The sequence below is a fragment of the Phalaenopsis equestris genome, unplaced genomic scaffold (genome assembly GCF_001263595.1).
Source record: "Phalaenopsis equestris unplaced genomic scaffold, ASM126359v1 Scaffold220887, whole genome shotgun sequence".
In the NCBI taxonomy this organism is placed as follows: Eukaryota; Viridiplantae; Streptophyta; class Magnoliopsida; order Asparagales; family Orchidaceae; genus Phalaenopsis; species Phalaenopsis equestris.
Window position 1 is genome coordinate 104442 of NW_018239140.1, and position 21073 is coordinate 125514.

At 34.3% G+C, this 21073-nt stretch overlaps 1 protein-coding gene across 4 annotated transcripts in view; it reads right to left on the reverse strand.

Moving 5' to 3' along the window:
- The window catches only part of LOC110037551 (probable hydroxyacylglutathione hydrolase 2, chloroplastic), a 34315-nt gene extending 15551 nt beyond the window's left edge, over positions 1-18764 (reverse strand). Inside the window, exons 1-4 of one of the 4 annotated variants that reach the window (XM_020742221.1) lie at positions 18663-18764; positions 17132-17314; positions 16141-16344; positions 6802-6925 (exon numbers count right to left, since the gene is read on the reverse strand). In XM_020742221.1, the coding sequence (XP_020597880.1) occupies positions 6802-6925; positions 16141-16344; positions 17132-17314; positions 18663-18689 (538 nt within the window). In that variant the 5' untranslated portion in view covers positions 18690-18764. Of the gene's footprint in view, positions 1-6801; positions 6926-16140; positions 16345-17131; positions 17315-18277; positions 18326-18571; positions 18639-18662 lie in introns of those variants that run through there. The other 3 variants (XM_020742222.1, XM_020742224.1, XM_020742220.1) reach the window with 3 other exon arrangements.
- Between the last annotated feature and the right edge of the window lie 2309 nt (positions 18765-21073).

Sequence of the window (21073 nt, forward strand, 5' to 3'; positions counted from 1 at the left end):
TGCTGAACCAACTTCCTTAGTCTTAACCATTGTGTTATTAGCACAAAAAAAATCAAATATTAATATTTGACAGCAACCACAACCCAATAACTAGCCACCACAACACAACCATAAGTAAATATCTCAAAGTTAGCAAAATATGCTCTAAATTCACGCTAACAAAAACATTAGATTTTTCTGTTGCGTCTTACTATTGTGGAGATTTATAAGAATTTATTGACAGCTCAGCCCACAGCACCTCAACCCACAGCACAGCACAACCACATAACTATGCACCCAAACCCACAACACAGCCCAACCACAAAACTACCATAACACATCCAACCACCAAAAACTTAGAGCCACCACAGCACAAACACGTGGTCTGAATTTGCGCAAACACCACAGCCCACAGCAGAGCCACCACAAACCAGACATACCACCCTAACCCACAGACAACCCTAAACAACCACACAACCACAACAGAGTCACATGCACCACAACTCAAGCCAGAGCCACCACACAACACAACTACCACCAACCCAACCCGCAACCAATCACCACTACCCAAACCCATTACCACCAACACAACCAAACAATTCACAGCACAAGACAAGGCCACCACACAACCACAGCACCCCAATACACATCACAACACAACCACATAAATGCCACAGAACATCTAATCACCAAAACTCAGAGCCACCATAACACAAACACATGGTCTGAATTCACACAAACACCACAGCACACAGCTGAGCCACCCCTACCCATAGCCAACCCTAAACAATCACACAACCACAACATAACCATATGCACCACAACTCAAGTTAGAGCCACCACACAACCCAATTACCACCACCACCTCGACCCACAACCACTAACACAACCAGACAACCCATAGCATAAGCTAGAGCCACCACACAACCACAACACCCCAACCCACATCACAACACAAACACATAACTACCACAGCACATCCAACCACCAAAGCCCAGAGCACCATAGCACAAACACAATGTCTGAATTCACACAAACACCATAGCCCACAACAAAGCCACCACCCCAACCCACACCAACCCTAAATAACCACACAACCACAACAAAGCCACATGCACCACAGTTCAAGTCAGAGCCACCACACAACCCAACTACCACCACCCGAACCCACAGCCAACCACCACCATCCCAATCCACAACCAACGGCACAACCAGACACCCACGACACAAGCCAGAGCCACCACACAACCACAACACGCCAACCCACATCACAACATAGCCACATAACTACCATAGCACATCCAACCACTAAACCGAGAGCGACCACAGCACAGACACATTGTTTGAATTCACATAAACACCACAGCCCACAACAGAGCCACCACAATCCAGAGTCACCACTCCAACCCTAAACAACCACACAACCAAAGCAGAGTCACATGCACCACAGCTCAAGCTAGAACCACCACACAACCAACCACCACCACCCAACCCACAACCACCAACACAACTAGATAACCAACCACCACAGCACAAGCCAGAGCCACCACACAACCACAGCACCCCAACCCACATCACATCACAACCACATAACTACCACAACACATCCAACAAGCAAAACCAGAGCCGCCACAACACACACATGATCTAAATTTACACAAGCACTACAACCCACAACAGAGACACCACAACCCAGAGTCACCACCCCAACCCACAGCCAACCCTAAACAACAGCAGAGGCACATGAATTTGGGGTTATTAGTAAATTTCACCCAAGCACAAACCAAAAACACCAAATAGCCTCTCAATTTATCACATCATAGCCACCATAAGGCACAACAGAGCGAACACAACCGACAACCACCAAACCACAAGCACAGCCGCACAAACCAAAAACACCACCGACAACCACCATAAGACACAATAGAGCCAACACAACCGACAACCACCAAACCACAAGCACAGCCACCACAACCACCTCAACAATGCACCACCAAAACTAGTAGCAATCCACCACCCCAGCAAACAACCACCACCAAATCCACAGTAAAGGGCATCCCCCGAATAAAAAAAATACAACATCAACGCAAAACCACAAAGAGAATAACCAATCGAAAATTCATCAAAAACCAATAAGAGAACAATCAATCGAAAACCATCAAGAGAACAACCAATCGTAAAGTAATAATGCCAGAGAAAAGTTGGAAAAGAATACCTCAGGCCTAAGGATCCAAGCAAATACGAAGCACAGATCACAGACCGAATAGGAGGCGATTGTGGAAGTTACCTCTAGGGTGATGAGGGAGGGAAGCTCAGTCGCGATAAATGGGTAGGAGAAGCCTGCACAATCGTGAGAGAAGAGACGGAGAAGCTTGGTCGCGAGAGAGGGCTCAGGATAGGGTAGTAAAGGTGTCCCGTAGGTTTAATACTAAACGCGGGTCGCAGGTCGTCGCAAATTATTCAAAAAAAGCAGTTAAAATTCATTTTCCAAAAGACGAAATAAAATTAAATCTGCAACCAGGTGCCACGCTGCGTGAGAAAAGAGGCCCCAAACAGACCCTTAATCAATTATTAAGGTAAGATTAGAATTTTATATTGTTATTTTTTATTACTTATTTAATCGAAAAGATGTTAAATGTATATTTGAGTATTAAACTAAGGTTTATGTAAATCAACGGGAGTAGAGGGATTTTCAAATTTTAGAACAATGAAGAATCAGGCCGAACCACAAATAAAGGTAAATGTTAGAGTTTCATTTTTTAAATAGTATAAATTAAATTAATTAAATTTGTTATGATAATAATATTAAAATTTTATGAATAGAAATTAGGTATCATAAGTGAAAGGTTTTGATGGGAAAAAATATTGGTCCGAGCAACCTTTAATAAGGTAAGAATTTGGATGTTTTTTATTTATATTAAATGTTTTTGTACAATTAATTAAGATGATAACTCTAAGATTAAAGATGCAACGAGTGTTAATTAACGGGTTGAAAGATGAATTCAAGGGGAAGAAAAAGCATTCAGGCTTCAAGTGAGTATTTATATTTCTAAATTTCAATAATTTTTAATATTTCTAAATGCATATTTGATTTCATTTATGCTTCATTTCAGTGTGATTTAGGTTAATCATCAAATATTCATGTTAAAATTGTTGAATAATTAGTTGCGTTATAATTTTCCTAATAAGATGTCGCCGCATTATAGTTTTCTAAGAATATCACCTTACTATATGAAATGTAAATCATAGTATAGATGCATAATTTTGTTGATTTCATGTCCTATAATTTTAGTTAGAGTACAATTATTCATGAGTAGATAAATGTAAAGTGTTTCATAAGAGAGAAATATAGTGAAGGATGAAAAAATTTATATATGGGTGCTTGTATGTGCATGCAAAGAGGAGTTCACCCCCTTATAGTACAGACAGAGGACGCCAATTTACTTACTCCTGTAGATATTATCCAATCATCCCAGACATATGTAATTCTTGGATCTCTAACCGCTGTACTGGTGGGAGAATATCAGCCAGAGGCGAGTAGACATCTTTCTATCTCAGATAATCGTGTAAAATTGATCACGAACCAATGAGTCAAGGAAATAATATTGGATAGAGCTGTGTTAGGTTATGTTTTGATCGTGATCCTAAGACAGATGTGAATGTTAAGAGTATAAAAAAATGTGAAATTAAAGTTAATGCATAAAGAAGTTTATGTTATTTCTATTGAGTAAATGTCATGAATACATATATTAAATGATTATAAAATTTTTATAGAAATATAAAAGAACATCATGCATATTATTTTATTTTCCTTAGTTACTATACTGTACAAGAGTGATTGCTCCTAGATTATATTTAGATAACTCATTCTTTTATTTTAACATTATTTTTCAAATTTTAAACTTTTGAATAATTTGAAGAGAAGAGTAGTTAATGTGTATAAGTGACGAGAACAACAATAAAAAAGATAAAACTTTTACTTTTAATTAAATTAATTTATTTAGTGGCTCTATCATGAAGAGATAAATAATAAATTGTAAATGATAGCAATAGAATATCAGAGAATTTATTTCCACCGTCCGACTGTCAGTTCTCGTCTTTATTAATTTCAAGCCATGGGTGGAGCGTGACGAGATAATTAGCAATTTGTATAGCTTTCATCCAGATGTTTATAAGAAGGTTAGCGGTGTTGATAGTTGTTTCTACAGAGTATCTGTCTATTCTTTCAGCAATTCTTTTTTGTTCAGGTATATGTGGGCAGCTGAGTTTATGAGTTCTCGTTTGCTTCTCCTCCAATTCTAAAGTATTTTATATTTTTATTGAATTGAATTTTTAAAATTTTATGCAAATAAATGAAGTGAGACATGATTTCAGACTTATGCTTAAAGGTATGAACCAACAAAACCAAGAAAAAGAATCAATGAAAGTAACATAGTATTTGTACCCTTTTATGAAAGTAACATGTTTAAATATCATAAGTGGTAATCTACAAGACAAATGTAGTTTATGACTTTTGATACCAGTCATGCCATAGTTGATTGAGAATACGTATTTTGAGTTGAGGATTGGAGTGGGAGATCATTGAGATGACTTTGCTGTGAGGATGCCCCAAACTACGATGCCATATATTTGAGCTTAAAACATTTCTGAGATTTGTGATCGAGTATACTCAATTAGTTGCTCTAGTGAAGAGGGTTTTCTTGGTTGCTAAATCCTGAATTTGAAAATTATTAGCACTAAAGATAACTTGATAATTGTTAGTTTTTATTAGTTTGTTAATGGATATAAGATTATGTTAAGCTTTAAGAACTCTGAAGAAAGTGGGGAATTTAAGCTTATTGTCCGGTGGTGGAAGAATGTCAACATGTGTGAATTTTATATTTTAAACGTTTCCAACAGCCACTTATTTGAAGCCTTTATATGAAGTTGGTTGTTGTAAATTTTCCATGTAAGGCTAGAGGTGTGAGATGTGTTGTTGCTCCTGTATCCATAACCCACTCTTGTGCTGGGCATTGAGATGGTTGGCAAGAGCAAAAACTTGAGGTGTGAAATTTGCTTTATATTGCAGATTTGTTAAGTGTCATATTTTGGTTATATTGATTAGATAGAGAATATATGGGAGTAAAGGAGAAATGGTGAAAAAATTGTCGCGACAATATTTCTATCTACTTGTTGTCATAAGAGATAATCTTGACCTGCAAGTGAGGTTCCATTCTCATCTTGTATGAATATTGATGGGGCTGGAAGTGTACTGTCTAAAAAGAAATCAAATCCAAAAGCTACAATAAGTTGAGAGATTTGAACCTTCCATAGAAGCAAATTTTCTTTTGTTAGAAGTGTATAGGCCACGTTCTTAATGTGAAACGTCAAGAATTTTAATGGTGTGGGTATATTAATCTCGTTTATCTTATTGAGAGATATTGTAGATTGTTGATTTGCTTGTGCTGCATTGAGGAAATTGAATCCATATTTGCTATTAAGGTTCTGATCTCACCATATGAGAAAATATAAGGAAATGAAGACAAAGAGAAGAATATCGAGCCTGAAGAAGATAAGTGGAAATGCTTATTTACTCATGCCACCATACTTCAATGCATTACAAGATGAACTTATTTATAGACTATTTACATGCCACAACTGTACTTTTACATAGGGAAGTATATGTCCTTTTACATAGACTATATACTAATATATAACTCCTTTTCAGTGCAGCCAAAGCCCTGACACCCGGCATTCATCATTAGCAGAAAAAGATAGAGCCTATGGCGAAGGCTTGAAGGATAATTAGAGGCAGAGGTAAGATCTGAACACGAGTTTTGGTTTTGAGAGATTTGAGTCCCTTTTGCCTCACATCGTCTTTGTTCAAAGGCTGCAGGTTCGTTGCTTCCTAGCAAGATTTCGACTCTGCTTGGCAACTACAGGTTCGTCTCTTCCCCGCATGATTTCAACTCTACCAGGCAACATCTCTTCTTTGGTGCAAGCTCATCTCTACTGAGCTGCAGGATTGCTTGCTCCGTTGACTCATTAGGGCTTCTTGATGCTGCATAATTCAGTAATATACCCAACCTGCTACCCGTTACCTGATCCGCTACTCTCCCGCTAAGGCGCTGAAGCGTGCTTTACATGTGCACACTAGAGCTCTTCTCATGTGAAGCGTGAGCTTCGCACACAATCGCAGTGCGACAAGGAGGCGAAGCGTGTCGACGACACTTCTCAATGTTTTGCATGCTTTTAAAACATTATCTTTTAAGTGTTTTTAATTTTTATTACTATTATTATCTTATTATATACATTGATTTACCAAAGACTATAGAATAGGAGTGCTATTATTTACTACCTTGCAAGCATTTGAATAGTATTCTGGCACTGCAGTCCAAGCCAAACCATAAACCGCCATTTGAACAGTACCTCAAACGTCATTTACCGGGCAAATGCTTACCACCAATAATGAAAGATTACATGTCCCACTCTTGCACATTGATGTCAGTTCGAAATCCACAATAGCATTTCAAATTAAATGATGTAAAACAAATAACCAAAGCACGCAATACTCAAATAGAATTCTAACCCTTCCAAAACTCTACAGTGGCAGGATCTTCATGCACTGAAAAAGCCTTGTTCCAACCTAATTGGCTGATAGTAAAACCAGCACTATAAGCAATTCTCTAACTACACAAAATTTCCCCTCTTCTTTGTAAATTAAATCAGAAATCCCACCCACCCAAAAAAGGGTACAAACATTAATAATTATTTGATTTGTCAGATTGATTAAAATGTTCACTTAAAAAACAAAAAGGAAAAAAAACAAATAAGAAGTTTTACCTTGTGTGTGACCAGGGGTTTCTATTACAAGCACCTGATGGCCTGCAAACATCCATGTATCGCCATCGTGAAGGGCTATATCAATGCCAGGAATGCAATCTTTATCTTTGCCAGAACCAATCACCTATATCCAGTAAGAGGCTACCAAATTATATTTTAAGAAAAAAGGTTAAGAAAAACCGTCTAAGCAAAAAAAAGTCCTATGAATGTCTAGATTAGAATATTTTTAGTGCATTTTAATGTGGGTATAATGATTTTAAATAAACATGCATAAATTGTTGCATAATATACTCAGTAAGTCGTATAATATATCAATCCTCCTTTAGTCACATTCTCTTATTTTTTTTAAGTTCCAGTTAACCAGCTTCTCCAGTCTACAAACTCAAACATCTCCCTCAATCTTGAGCTCCCTTACTACAATCCTGCATCTGGTACCTTTGATTGATAGAAGAGTCAACAAAAGTAGTTAGTTGCCCATTGTAGGCACCACTCTCAGTTGAGGCCCAGTTCGAGCTTTTTGGAAAAAATGGGTTTGATTCAGCTCTTGAGCGACAAAGAAACTAATAAAAAACAAGTGTGTCCACGATCCTAGCGTTGCCATTCATAACAGTTAGTGTAGAAATCCTAGAAGCCAAAAAACAGGTGGACAGGTGCCATGTGCAATAATTTAGATCGTTGAAGTTCAAGAAACCAATTTGGAAGAAAAAAATCATGAACATAGCAACCAAGCAAGCACTCAATGGCAGGTAAGCACTCAATGGCAGCGAACTCATCCATGGGGATTGATGGCTGCTAATCAAGACTGTGAAATATTGTTCCAACTTATATCCAAAGATAGAATACTTTTACCATCACATGCTAAATGATATTATGTATTTCCTCGAGTGTTTGCTTACAATGTTTCCATTCTCTTTTTATATCATTTCTTGCCTATGTATTTGATATATAAAGGTGTACTTAGCCTTCACTTTAGAACAAGCAACACTATTCAAGTCCTTCCCTTTGTGTGTTTTTTTACTAGTCTCTTTATTTTTAATATGGTAACGGAGTCATCTCCGATAGAATATTTTTTCCAACACATGCTACTTGATATTATCTATTTCCTTTCGTGTTTTCTTACGTTGTTTTCAGTCTCTTGTTCTCTCATTTCTTGCCTTTGTAGTTGATATATGAAGGTGTATTTAGCCTTCAACCTTCCCTTTGTGTGTTTTTTTACTAGTCTCTTTATTTTTAATATGGTAACGGAGTCATCTCCGATAGAATATTTTTTCCAACACATGCTACTTGATATTATCTATTTCCTTTCGTGTTTTCTTACGTTGTTTTCAGTCTCTTGTTCTCTCATTTCTTGCCTTTGTAGTTGATATATGAAGGTGTATTTAGCCTTCACTTTACAACAAGCAACACTATTCAAGCTCTTCTCTTTGTGTGTTCTTACTAGTCTCCTTATTTTTAATAAGTTAACAGAGAAATCTCCGTTGACCCTCCCCTCTTCTCTCTAAGTTCTTCTCCATTTAATCAAATCGTGATATGGCTAAGCATGGAAAGGTTTTTGATAGAAGCTTCAAATGCAACAATACCTCTAGCCATGAAACAATGATTCATAGCCGCATCAGTTGTTATGAAAGCTTCACCTCCAATCTAAGGCTCAATGGGCACAAGCTGAGCAAAATTGCCTCTAATGAGTAGAATCAATTATGATAATCATAAGAAAGAATGCAAGGATGATTATCTCACCAGTACGGCAATTCAACCTCATAAGGAAGATTCAAAATTCAGTCCATAAAAATCAAAAAATAATATGGTAATGCTCTGGCTCATTAACCCCATAAAAAAAATGTCCAAAATTCATTTTTATGGCTCTGTAAAAGGAAATGGGATGCAACAAAAGAAACATGCTTAGGTAATAAAGATACTACGAAGTTACCTGAAATCAAAGGTTTTTTTTCCATGATTTTTGACAAGTTGATGTTTCCATTACTTAAAATTATAATACTTTTATTAAATATGAGCAGTAATTAGATATCATTAAAGAACTAAATTGAGGAGTGCCTAGAGGATGCAATCAAATATCTAAAAAATAGTTTAGCGCAAGATAAAGAAATTACTTCTAGTTATTATAAAAGTCTTAATGAAGTAATGATGAAGATTATTTTAGACAAAATCCCTTTTCTCTAACTGTAGGAGAGAAATATTGTAAAAAGGTCATAATGAGAGACCAATGCGCTAAAATCACTCCGAAAAGCTCCGCACACGCCTCTTAAGATATGTATACATCCAATAAAAAATTTTCAACAAAGAAAAGACATTGTTGTGACTCTTAAGATATGTAGACATCCAATAAAAAAACTTCAACAATGAAAAGACATTGGTGTGACTACTATCAAAAAGACAAAAAAAAAACAAAGAAAATCTACTAGAAGTTACATGGGAAACCTGTTGATTGAAATCAGAGAAATCAGAGAAATAAGAATTGGGTTTTCTGGTTAACATCAATTACCTCCACTAGGTGTATTACATCATCATAACTTGTGCAATCACCGGCATCTCCATCAAAACCTTATTGCCAACCAACTAGTATCAATACATGATTTATGAAACATCGCATCAACTCTGACGGGTCAACCACCTTCAAACCCTACTGATAAAAGCAATAAACATTAAGTAAAACTTAATACCAATCTTGTTAGATTGTAGAGGTAGCTTTGGTGAGCTCACATCCTTCGCTGCAATAGTAGTCACTCATGATTCTATAACAATACTAGATAACTCGCAAATCTAAGAAGCCTATAAAGTTCTCAACCAAGTATCAATAATGCTAAGAATGACTTCCTCCTAACCCCTGACATAACATAAACTCTCATTGACAGAGAAATGTTTTGCTCTCTAAAATCAACACCTTCCTCCACACTAACATTATTCAAAAAAGAGCAGATGGAGATCTTAAAAAAAATGCTCAATCAACTTCCAGCAGTTATAATGTCACCTAATATCAGCACTGGGTCTACTGACGGAAAAAGACATGAGCGTAGGTGAACTTAATTTAAAAATTGAAAGAACACATTAATGGATTGTGAACTCAAGGACGTCATATCTCATGAGTCATGATGAAGGATATCTCCCTATTTTACAAAATATATCCCTATTTTGTGAAGTTCAAAATAAAGATTGTTGGCGGATCACTATTTCTAATGACAATCATTGGGAGAGTCAACATCAAAACGTCCAAATACGTATATTCGGCTCTATTAGTTTCTAAACTTTCTGTAATCTAAAGTATACTAGCAAAATAACAAATGGTTATATTTTGATTTACTAATTTTTTTCCTACTCATTGTTAATTATATCTCAAAGAAGATGATTGACAATACTAAAAAGAGTGTTTAACTCTACCTCCAAAATATTGATCGAATACAATCCTAAATTATAATAAAATTTTCCATGTGCATCTCGCCCTAAAAAGAAGGTAATCACATTCTGGCACCTCTATCTTAATCATCCAAGTTATATGAATCCCAAAAATTATTCTCATCTTTCTTCATTGATAAAAATCTTGAATTATTTTAGAATGAATGTTATCAACTGTCAAAAATACACCAAAAATAAATACATAATCTTAGCTATAAAACCTCGCAAACTTTTTTAGTCATTCGTAGTAACATTTGGAAACCATCTTATATTACCAATATCAAATGGCCTACGTAATTCTTATCATTTATTAAACACCAAATTAAAACTACCTTGATTTTCTTGATGGATGTATTGAAAACTAATCATAATGTAAAAAAATTCTATCTCCTCATACAAGCCCAATTTAAAACCTAAATTTATGTTCTCATGTCCAATAATGGCAAAAAATATTGTAATTCAATTCTTCAAGAATACCTTTTTTAATAAAGATTACAACATAAGAAATCCTACATATATATTCCTAAAGAAAATGTGACTGTTGAAAGAAAGAATAGACATCTTTTGGAAGTTGCTAGGTACACTTTATAATCACTAGCAATGTTCCAAAGTAATATTGGAAAAGAGGCCATTCTGACTGTTGCATACCTCATTACCTATATATCATCAACAATTACAACAACAACAAAGCCTTAATCCCTACATGGGGTCGGCTACATGAATCCATTTTCTCCATTGTGTCCTATTTTGTGTTGTGTCATATTTTGTCATATTTTCAATTAATTCTAATAAATTAAGATCATTATTTATATAATAAGCCCAAGTCTTCCTAGATCCACCTCTGCCTTTCTTAACATAAGTTGAATCTAAAACATCTACTCTCCAATCGAATAATCAAACGGACGACGTTTAATGTGGCCAAACCATCTAAGGCGACTCTCTCTAATTTTGTCTGTCACTAGAGCTACACCAACCCTATCACGGATATATTCATTTCGCATTTTGTCTCTAACTGTAAAGTCACTCATCCACCTAATCATTGTCATCTTGACAACACTTAACTTAGTATTATACTTCTCTTTTAAAGGCCAACATTCAGCGCCATAGAGCACTGCAGGTCTCACCAACATCATATAAAATTTTCCTTTTAGTCTAAGCGGTACTTTTCTATCACACAATAGGCCTGAAGCATTCATCCACTTCAACCATCCAACTTGAATTCTACTAATAACATCCCATCTATATCTATATCACCATTGCTTTGAACAACAGAACCGAGATATCTAAATCGTTCATACCTTTACGTTCACACACTTTTTTAATAATTTGATCACCCAAAGATACACTTCTGTCACTAGAGCTACTATAACTAAAATTACATTCCATGTATTCAGTTTTAATTCAACTCAAATGAAGGCTTTTAGACTCCGGCATAGACCTCCATAATTCAAGTATTTCTTAGGCTTTTTCTCTCATCTTATCCATGAGAAGGATATCATCAACAAAAAGCATACGCCAAGGTACATCCTTCTGTAAATGTCCAATAAGACCAACCATAACTAAAGCAAAAACATAGGGGCTTAAAGCCGATCTCTGATGTAATCCAACAAAAATAGGAAAATATTTGGTCAATCCTCCTTCAGTTCGAACACAAGTAACAGCTCTAGTATACATATGTTTAATGACTTGACTATAAGTCATATCAACACCTTTCTCTTTCTTCCACCTTTCTTCTCAAGAACTCTCCAAAGGATATCTCTTGGAACCTTATCGTAAGCTTTTTTATAAATCAATAAAAATCAAATAAAGATCCTCATTATTTCTAAACTTCTCCATCAAACCTCTCAATAAATGTATAGCTTCCATAGTAGATTTGCTCGGCATAAATCCAAATTGATTATGAGAAATCTTTGTAATACGTCTTAACCTATGTTCAATTTCCCTCCCATAATTTTAAAGTATGACACATCAACTTAATTCCTCTATAATTTGCACACTCTTGTGCATCCCCTTTATTCTTAAAAATGGGGACCGAAATACTTTTCCTCCACTCCTTAGGCATCATGATAATTTGTAAAATAATAATAAAGAGTTTAGTAAGCCAAGAACGTCCCAAATCTCCTAAATATTTCCACAATTCAATTGGGATATCATATCCTACAAACTTTCCACCCTTGATTTTTTTTAAAGCCTCCTCAACTTCTTTTTTACTAATGCGACGGTAAAAATTAAACGTTTTATTATTATTAACAATATTAAGATCACTAAGGTCGATCGTATTTTCATAAACTTCATTAAAAAGTTTATCAAAATAACTCGCCCACCTACGTTAAATATCCTTTTCTAAGAGAAACACCTTTTGATTTTATCTTTAATGCACTTTACTTGAGTTAAATCTTTACTTTTTTTTCTCTTTATTTAGCTAGTTTATACATATATTTTTCACCCTCCTTAATATCTAATATATTATAAAGATCACTAAAAGAAGAATTTTTAGCGTCACAAATTATTTTTTAAGACTCACTACGGGTCATTTGATATTTTTCTCAGTTCTCTAAACTTTTACATTTAAACCATATTTTATAACATAACTTCTGATATTTTATTTTTTCTTGCATATTATTATTCCACCACCAACTATTTTAATTTATACAAACTTTTTCTTTTGATTCTCCAAGTACATCTTTTACTACTTGTTTAATGGTGTTTATTACTTTATCACCACATAGCATTTGTTTCTTCATGAACATCAAAAATTTTGAAATCTTGAATTTCACTCATAAAAATAATTTTATTTGTGACTTTTAGGTTCCCCCATCTAATTCTACAATGATGAGTCCTATTATTTTTTATTTTACAACTTTTAAAATCTAGAACTAATAATCGATGTTGGGTACTTAATGACCATACAATCTTTACAATCTCGACGATCTCTTCCTCTCATAAAAAAATAATCAATTTGTGTCTTATTATATCCATTCTTATAAGTAATAAGATGCTCATCTCTTTTCTTGAATAAATTATCAGTAATAACAAAATCATACGCTAAAGCAAAATATAAAATAACTTTACCTTATTCATTAGTCACTCCAAAACCGTAGCCACCATGAATATTTCTAAAATCTTCTACCCCTCTACCGACATGTACATTTAAATCTCTTCCAATAAAACTTCTTTTTTCAAGAGATATCATTTGTATTAAGTTTTCTAAGTCACTCCATATTTTCCATACTCCAGATTTTCCATAATTTATCTTTAAACCCGATATCTAAACCTACTTGAGGGGTAAGCACTTATATAATATTAGAAATCTTAGTATCAATAATAATCTTAAGGACTATAATTCTATCTCCAAGTCTATTAATTTTTACAACATTATCTTTCAAACTCTTGTGTATAATTACACCTACACCATTTCTAGTGCTACTCTTAACAAAATACTAAAGTTTAAAACCTAAGTTATCAATCTTCTTATCAATTTTTTCTCCAACCCATTTAGTTTATCATCAAGCATTTAAAATTCAAATACCTTGGCTAAGTTCTCATCAAAGTATGCACCACAAATAAATTCATTTCCACTAACTCTCAAAGTCTTTAATTGTTCTGCATCATATATAAAACAACAAGACTGAAAAGCCATCAAATGTATCATTATCAATTACTCTCCCAGCCAAAAAGGGTGCAAATGTTCCTACCAAAATAAATATATATTATACTGATAAAGATGTAACAATTTTTTTTTCTTTTTTTTTTTTAAATCAACCCTTTTATCCAAAACAGTCGTATTTAAGGGAGAGAATTCTAATTCTAATAGTTTTAATGAATATGAGTTTTCTATCTCAAATGTTTTAGCTTCATCTCTCCCTGATTTCCTAGAAGCTAAGTCACCGATTTATAATGAAATTTCTCAAGATCAAATAGAAAAAATCAAATATAAATTTATAGTTTACACTAAATTTCAGGAAAATTCAACAAACATGGATGCATTGAACTTCAATAATTATAATTCCTGCTCATCAAACACATGATCGGGGATATCTCCTAATAATACTCCTAGATTCGAGACGATCAATAAGAAAGGAAAACTCAACAAACTTTAAAAATGATCTGAAGCAATCTCCAATAATCTAGTTCAACAGATTTACTAGTAAAATTAGAAAGGAAAAGTCAGCAGACTTTAACATTGATCTGAAGCAATCTCCAACAATCTAGTGCAATAGATTCACTAGTAGAATTAGAAAGAAATAGTACCCTTAGCGATAGGTTGATCACACTTGATTTGTCAAAGAATCACCCAATCTTCAAATCATCATCCTTGTTTATGTTAAAATATTATCCTAACATTTAACAATGAAGAAAAAATCAATATATAAATGACTTCTTAGCAATATAATTTATAATTAGATATCATGGAACAATAAACTATTTCCATGATATGGTAATCACATGATCAAGAAAAGTACATTTGTCTCTAACCAAAAGTATACATTGGATTTCTTAAAAGAAACAAATATAATGTTAATAAACTACTGGATCAAATCAAGAAAATCAAAGCTAAAAATGATTCGTCGGAAATGGACAAAGAAAAATACCAATGACTCGTTAAAAACCACAAACATTTCCCATACTATACCTCAGATCAGCTTCCCAAAACAATGTGAGTTGGTCAAAATAAAATTCCCATTGAGGAGCATCTTGATATTGTTTAAAGTACATTGAGGTATCCTAAAGGGTTTTTTGAATGAGGGGTATTCTTCAAAATGAAATTACATAAAATTATTTAAATCTTGGTTAAAACTGACTGAGCAAGATCTATAGACGATCATAAATAGTAAGTCCACCTCTAGCTACGACTCATTTATCTGAAAAAAATTTAGCCACTTGAACGAGCAAAACACAAGAAATTATTGTAAGAAGTAGTGTAAAAGCAAAGTTCAAAGTTATGCCCCATCGAATTTGTTAATGAATATGCCCTAAAAGACCTCGAAATCTATATGAACACATTGGCAATAATGATTTATGACAACCAAGACAAAATCAACATACTAACGATCATGTCCACCATAATAACACTAAACATATTAAGATTGATTGATACATCATATATGAGAAAAATGAACAAGGAATCACAAAATGATCAATATTTCTACAGAATCACAAAATGATCAATATTTCTACAAAATCACAAACGACATACATACCTAGTAAGGCCCTTAATAAAAATCAATTTGACAACCTTAATTTCAAGCTAGAAATGATCAATATCTATTCCAGACTTCAGAAAAGGGGGTGGGAGATGAAAATACTTGGATCACTAGCAAGACTTATGATTTTAAAGTTTAGGACATTAATTTGGAAGAAAATAAATGTGAGGATGAGAAGCTATTCCAATGGATATCGACACATGAAATTTTCACCATCACATTCTAATTGATATTACATATTTCCCTAATTGGTTTTTTATTATTTTTTTTATTTTTTTCCCCTCTAGTGCTTTCATAATCTCTGTAGAATGGTGCCTTCAGCCTTTACTTCGAAACAAGCAAGGCAATCAATTCCTTCTCTTTTATGCATTAATTTTAATAGTTGGATAATTTTAATACGCAAACAGGCACTTTAAAAACTACTATAAAATATTATCAAAACTTCATGGCATTTATCTATTAAACTGGATAATGAATTGGATGTTCTATTTCAATGAAAAACTTCAAAGTATTGAATATGTGATACGTGGAGGGAAATTAACCAATAAATGAATTAATTGCATATTATATGTGCATATATATATAAGGAGAATTCATCTATAATTTCTTGTAGAAGTAGAATTGATAAGGCAATAAAGTTCTTGTTTATTCTCTTTTCGAGCAATATAAATGAAAGGACTCTAAATTGCAATTAGCAATACAAAGGAGAATGGATTTTATATCATACCTTTGCACCATACCTTTCTTTAAGCTCCATATTACCGCCAATGTGATCATAATGATGATGAGTATTGAGGATATATGTTAAGTTCTGATTTCTTCGTCTTAATGCATCTATAACAGGTACAGCATCTGAAGGATCAACAACACCAACTGTACCAGTGTCATTATCACGCAAAAGATATGCATAATTATCATGTAGGCAAGGCACCTGTAAATTAACAGCAGATCTTACATGATAACCATTAATGAGTGAAAACATTTTCCAACGAAAATTGAGACAAAAAATTGAGATGAAAACAGAAAAATAAATTCACAATGTAGTTCAAACTTAAATAATCATTTCATCAAAAGAGTTCAGAAACATAGAATTTTTAAAAACCAGACTCCTGAAGCTAAAACCATGCTTAACCAAGTACGTATAACCATCTCTCGCTATTCAAGGAAGATGCCAAAACCAATGTACATTTAAGGAATATTTTAAACCATGATCTAGTACAGGCTACAGTAAGTACAGAAAATTTTTACAAAATGAATTCCAAATTAGAAGTTACTAGAACATCCCGTTATGTGCACTTCTCTGGCTACATGAAAACAAAAACAGATAAAACAGGAATAGTTTCAATGATCATGAATATTGCAAAAATTCAGCACAAGAAAATATTTAAAATGAACCAGTATATACCCATCAATAATGTAAATAACTCCATAATCATGGACAGAAAAATCTTAAAATAATTATTTTCTATGCTTGCATGCCATGATTTTTTTACCTTGGTTCAACATAAAAAAAAAAAATAAAAAGAATAATTTTGGGTAAACATTTTAAACTGTGAGGCCTAACTTGTATGCATTATTCTAGTGGTTTCTCCATGCTGATCATAGACTGGTTCTTATATGTGTTAAAATCATTGGATATGAATCAATGAAATAAGATTTGGACTTGTAAGGAATGTAAAAGTTAAATTTACAACTTCATGTTATTGCAGAAAGCTCACCAATTCAATTTGCAAGGAAGAATCTAAACCAGAGATACTACAAAAATTCGAAACTCCCAGTAACTGGCTTCCCCCTCTGAGTAATTTGATAGGTCTTAGAACAATATTGCCCAAGCCATACAGTACATGTTTTCCAAACCAACTTTTCCTAATGTTTGGCAACATAGAAGCTTGCCCTCTTACCTGTAAATTAAATGGATGATCATAAAAAGCTACCTAAAAATTTAAATCCAACAAGCTTCTTAAGCACAACAACAATAAATTAAGCAAAGCAGAGAATTTTGCAATGACATTTGGAATCAAACATGGTTATATCGAAGTTAACCCAAACAACAACGGAAATAATATTATTGCCGAAAATCAAATAGAAACAATCAACTGAAAATTGGAAATAACACAGACATAACACGTGTGAGTAAGGTAGTATCCCAAGAGGGGTAGAGTTGGTTGTTTTGCGGGAGGCTTGTTGTGGTTGTAGGATGAAAGTAATTGGGAAGAAGGCTGCGGCAGATGCAGCATGAAGTTCGTGGCTGGGATGGACAGCCGGCAGGTGGGAGCTAGGAGGAGGCAGGTATAGCAGCGGTTGGACAGAGCAAGCTGCGTGGTTGGGAAGGACAAGGGTTGGGCTGCAGGGAGGCAGCAAGGGTGATTTCTTTGAGGAGAGGTAAGGCTGCTGAGGATAGAAAGTTAAGGATGTATAGGCCTGAGCAACACTTGATTCTTGGCAGACAATCACCACCTCGGCTCACTGCCCATCTCTGGATACAGTCCAGGAAGGGAGAAACCAGGGCATCCTGAACAGAAACACGACCAAAACTGAAAAAATAAACACAGGAGTGGATCACCATGGAAAGGAGAAGGCTCCAATCTCCCGTGGAAGAGCCCGTCAGCGGGTCTGGACCGATTAGGTCCACGAATCCGAACCGTGGGAGATATCCCGCGATTGGGTCCACGAATCCCACGATTTGTTCTGTATTATTAATGAGTCCACAGATGTGAAAATGCATTCGATCAAATGAATCCTCAGATCTCAATTCAATAAAGAACATTTCAGAAATATAAAAAATCTCGCTAGCAGAAAAGCAATTAAGAAAAGAAGCAGTTGGTTAAAAAAAAAAAAATGAAACAAGGGCACTCTTAAAGTACCAAAACAAAACAAACTGCTCTGTCCTGCTCCATTCAAAGCCAGCGCAAATAATTCAACAAGAAACGGCAAGAACTTACAAAGCATCATTTGTATCAAGCATGGTTGGAGCACAATTTTCTGAGCCCATCTAAAATCAGTTTCCTAAAATCAAAGTGAAGTAAACTACTTAATTCAGGAGAGACAAAACAGCACAATTCACAAAGACCGCGGGAAGTATTAACTGGACGTCAACAAGACCAAATTCATAGAATCCATACAAAGAACACGATAAGAAAGAAAGCTAAGCATCTCACCCAAAGAAAAAAAACATCTTTAAGAAGAATAACAATCCAAATACGAACAAGCAAAATAAACTGAAATGACGAACCCTACAAGGGGAGAGACCTTGAAAGAAGTGACCTTTGAAAGCATGACAAGCAACGGCGACTCGGCGATGGGGATGGGGATGACGATGGTAGGAGGGAAAAAAAGAAGAACGCTTTTTCTTTCTCTCTCTGCTGGAAAAAGAGCACGCAGAGAGAGAGAGAGAGAGAGAGAGAGGGAGCGCGCGCGCGTATCTACTAGGTCATTGAAAACTACGAATTTTATCACATATACGGTCTTGCAAGTGGTAAAAGGGCTGCGAAGTGGAAGCACCCGGTCCCCCGGCCAATACGGCTCAAAATTCCGGCGATCACCCGTCAATAAATATGCTCAACATTTTTAAGGAAGAGAAGTTATTTGTCAAGGACAACCGGTGTGCCAAGCCATCGCCTATTGTTTCACGCGTTTCTCTTCACTTTTTTCAAGTGGATTTCAGTCAATTAGCAACTTTAAGCAGTTGGTACAAATTTTTTACTTGTTCATTAAATTTGCATCTTAGAATTTTATTGAAATTCTACAGAAAGAATGAGCCATATAAAAAAAAAATTTCTATCATTTGATTTAAGACTTTAATTTAAGCTTCATTCCTTTTTGACGATATGTCATCTAAAATTTTAAATGAAATAAAAAATAATTTGCACTAGTCATTTTGGATATGTTCAAGTCTACTTTGTCAAGCTTCCATAGAATCAACTATAAGAATTGCTTTATTGTGATTAACTCACATACGAGATCAACGCATCTCGAGCCTATTTGAAGTAAAAGAAACTTGCTTAAGCAACTCACTTGTATACTTGGCCTTAGAGATCACTTAGATAGCCATCTTGAATTTTCAATATAATAAACCAATAAAGGTGAAGTTCGATGACTTCATGAAAGCAAATCCAACATTTAGAAATTATTATCATATCTAGTATGATATATAATTGTTGTATTTTTTTTTCTTTTATGCAATTATATGTTGGGCTATATTATGTAATTTATTCACTTTGCTTAAATACAAAATTTCAATTAAAGTTGTCACTTTCCGCACCTATAAATAGAGGTTCGAAGGGTATGCCCACAAGTCATTATCACGAGCTTTATATTTTTAAAAAATAGAGCTATATTTTATTTTATTGTCCCTCCTTTTTTAATCAAACTATTAGTTAGATATGGGCCCAACAAATAAAATTTGAATTTAACTATTTTCATGGTACGATGATTGTGAATTAATGTTGAGGACCATACATCAAGTTTTTTAGCAATAAAATATGAAAAAAAAAACCATAAGAAAGGGATATGTCAAAATGAAAAACCAATAATTCTATCACTTATAAACAACTCCTTCAAATGGAGAAAAAAACTCATTAGATTGATCTATGGTGCCTTGGAGTAGGTTCTTATGGCCGCCTCTTTCTGTCAAGTTTCTATACTTTGTTTCAAGTTTCCACAAGCAATGAAAATTTATTACCCAAAATTCAATGGAACAATTGATACACTCCATTGAGTTGAGAGCCATTAACTAAATTTGAGTAATGCTTTCTCCTTGGAGATTATTGAGAAGCAACTTCCAATGAAATTCATGATTTCTTACTTAAACTCTTATTTAAGGAAGAGCAACTCGACTAATCATGTCAAACAGTGTGCGAAACTTTCAATTTCTTTTTTCTTGAATACCTTAGTTTTTTAATACATTATTGTGATATGAATGGTATAGGTTAAATAAAGGAGTGAGTAAAATAACTTTTTTAATCTTACTTAAGAATTTTTATGATAATTAAAACTTTTTTAGTGAGTAAATTTTTTTTTAGAAACTTGAATGTGGTATTGTGACAAATAGGAGCATGCTTATTTCTTTACTTTCTCTCAAATTGTGCAAAGAACATTAGCTAATCTAAAGTTAGTGTCGACATGTATAGTAGTGCAGGGTAGGTTCTAGTTTCTCACTCCTAGATTACTGTCGGCACTATTTTTGGTGTGGGGTTTGTCCGTAAGAAGCTGTCGGTCATCGGAATTGAAATCCCATAGCCCGCTTTGGAAGGACGTTTTAAAAATTTTTATTTTTTTTGAAAAAGATGAAGTCAAACTCCCATAATTTTCATAGTTTAGATGAAAGAGCGTTTTACCTCGAATCCTGTATCTATCCCGAAGGATGAACACAAGAATTGAGGGTGAGGTTTGATCAAATAAACTAGAGTAAGTTATGACATTCGTTTGGTCTGCGAAACCAATGTATTGGCCGACAAATTCCCCTATTTAATATAAGGAATTAAATAGGGTTTATATTATGCTGGGTTCGGGAAAAGCTTCTTATAAGGGCAAGCCCCTATAGTTAATTACATCTTAGATAATTGAAGTTACCTAAGAATACTCTCGATAAAAATCAAGAAAAATTATCTTCAAGGAGTTCAAATGGTAAGGACATTTCAAAGATATCGGACTAAGAAGTT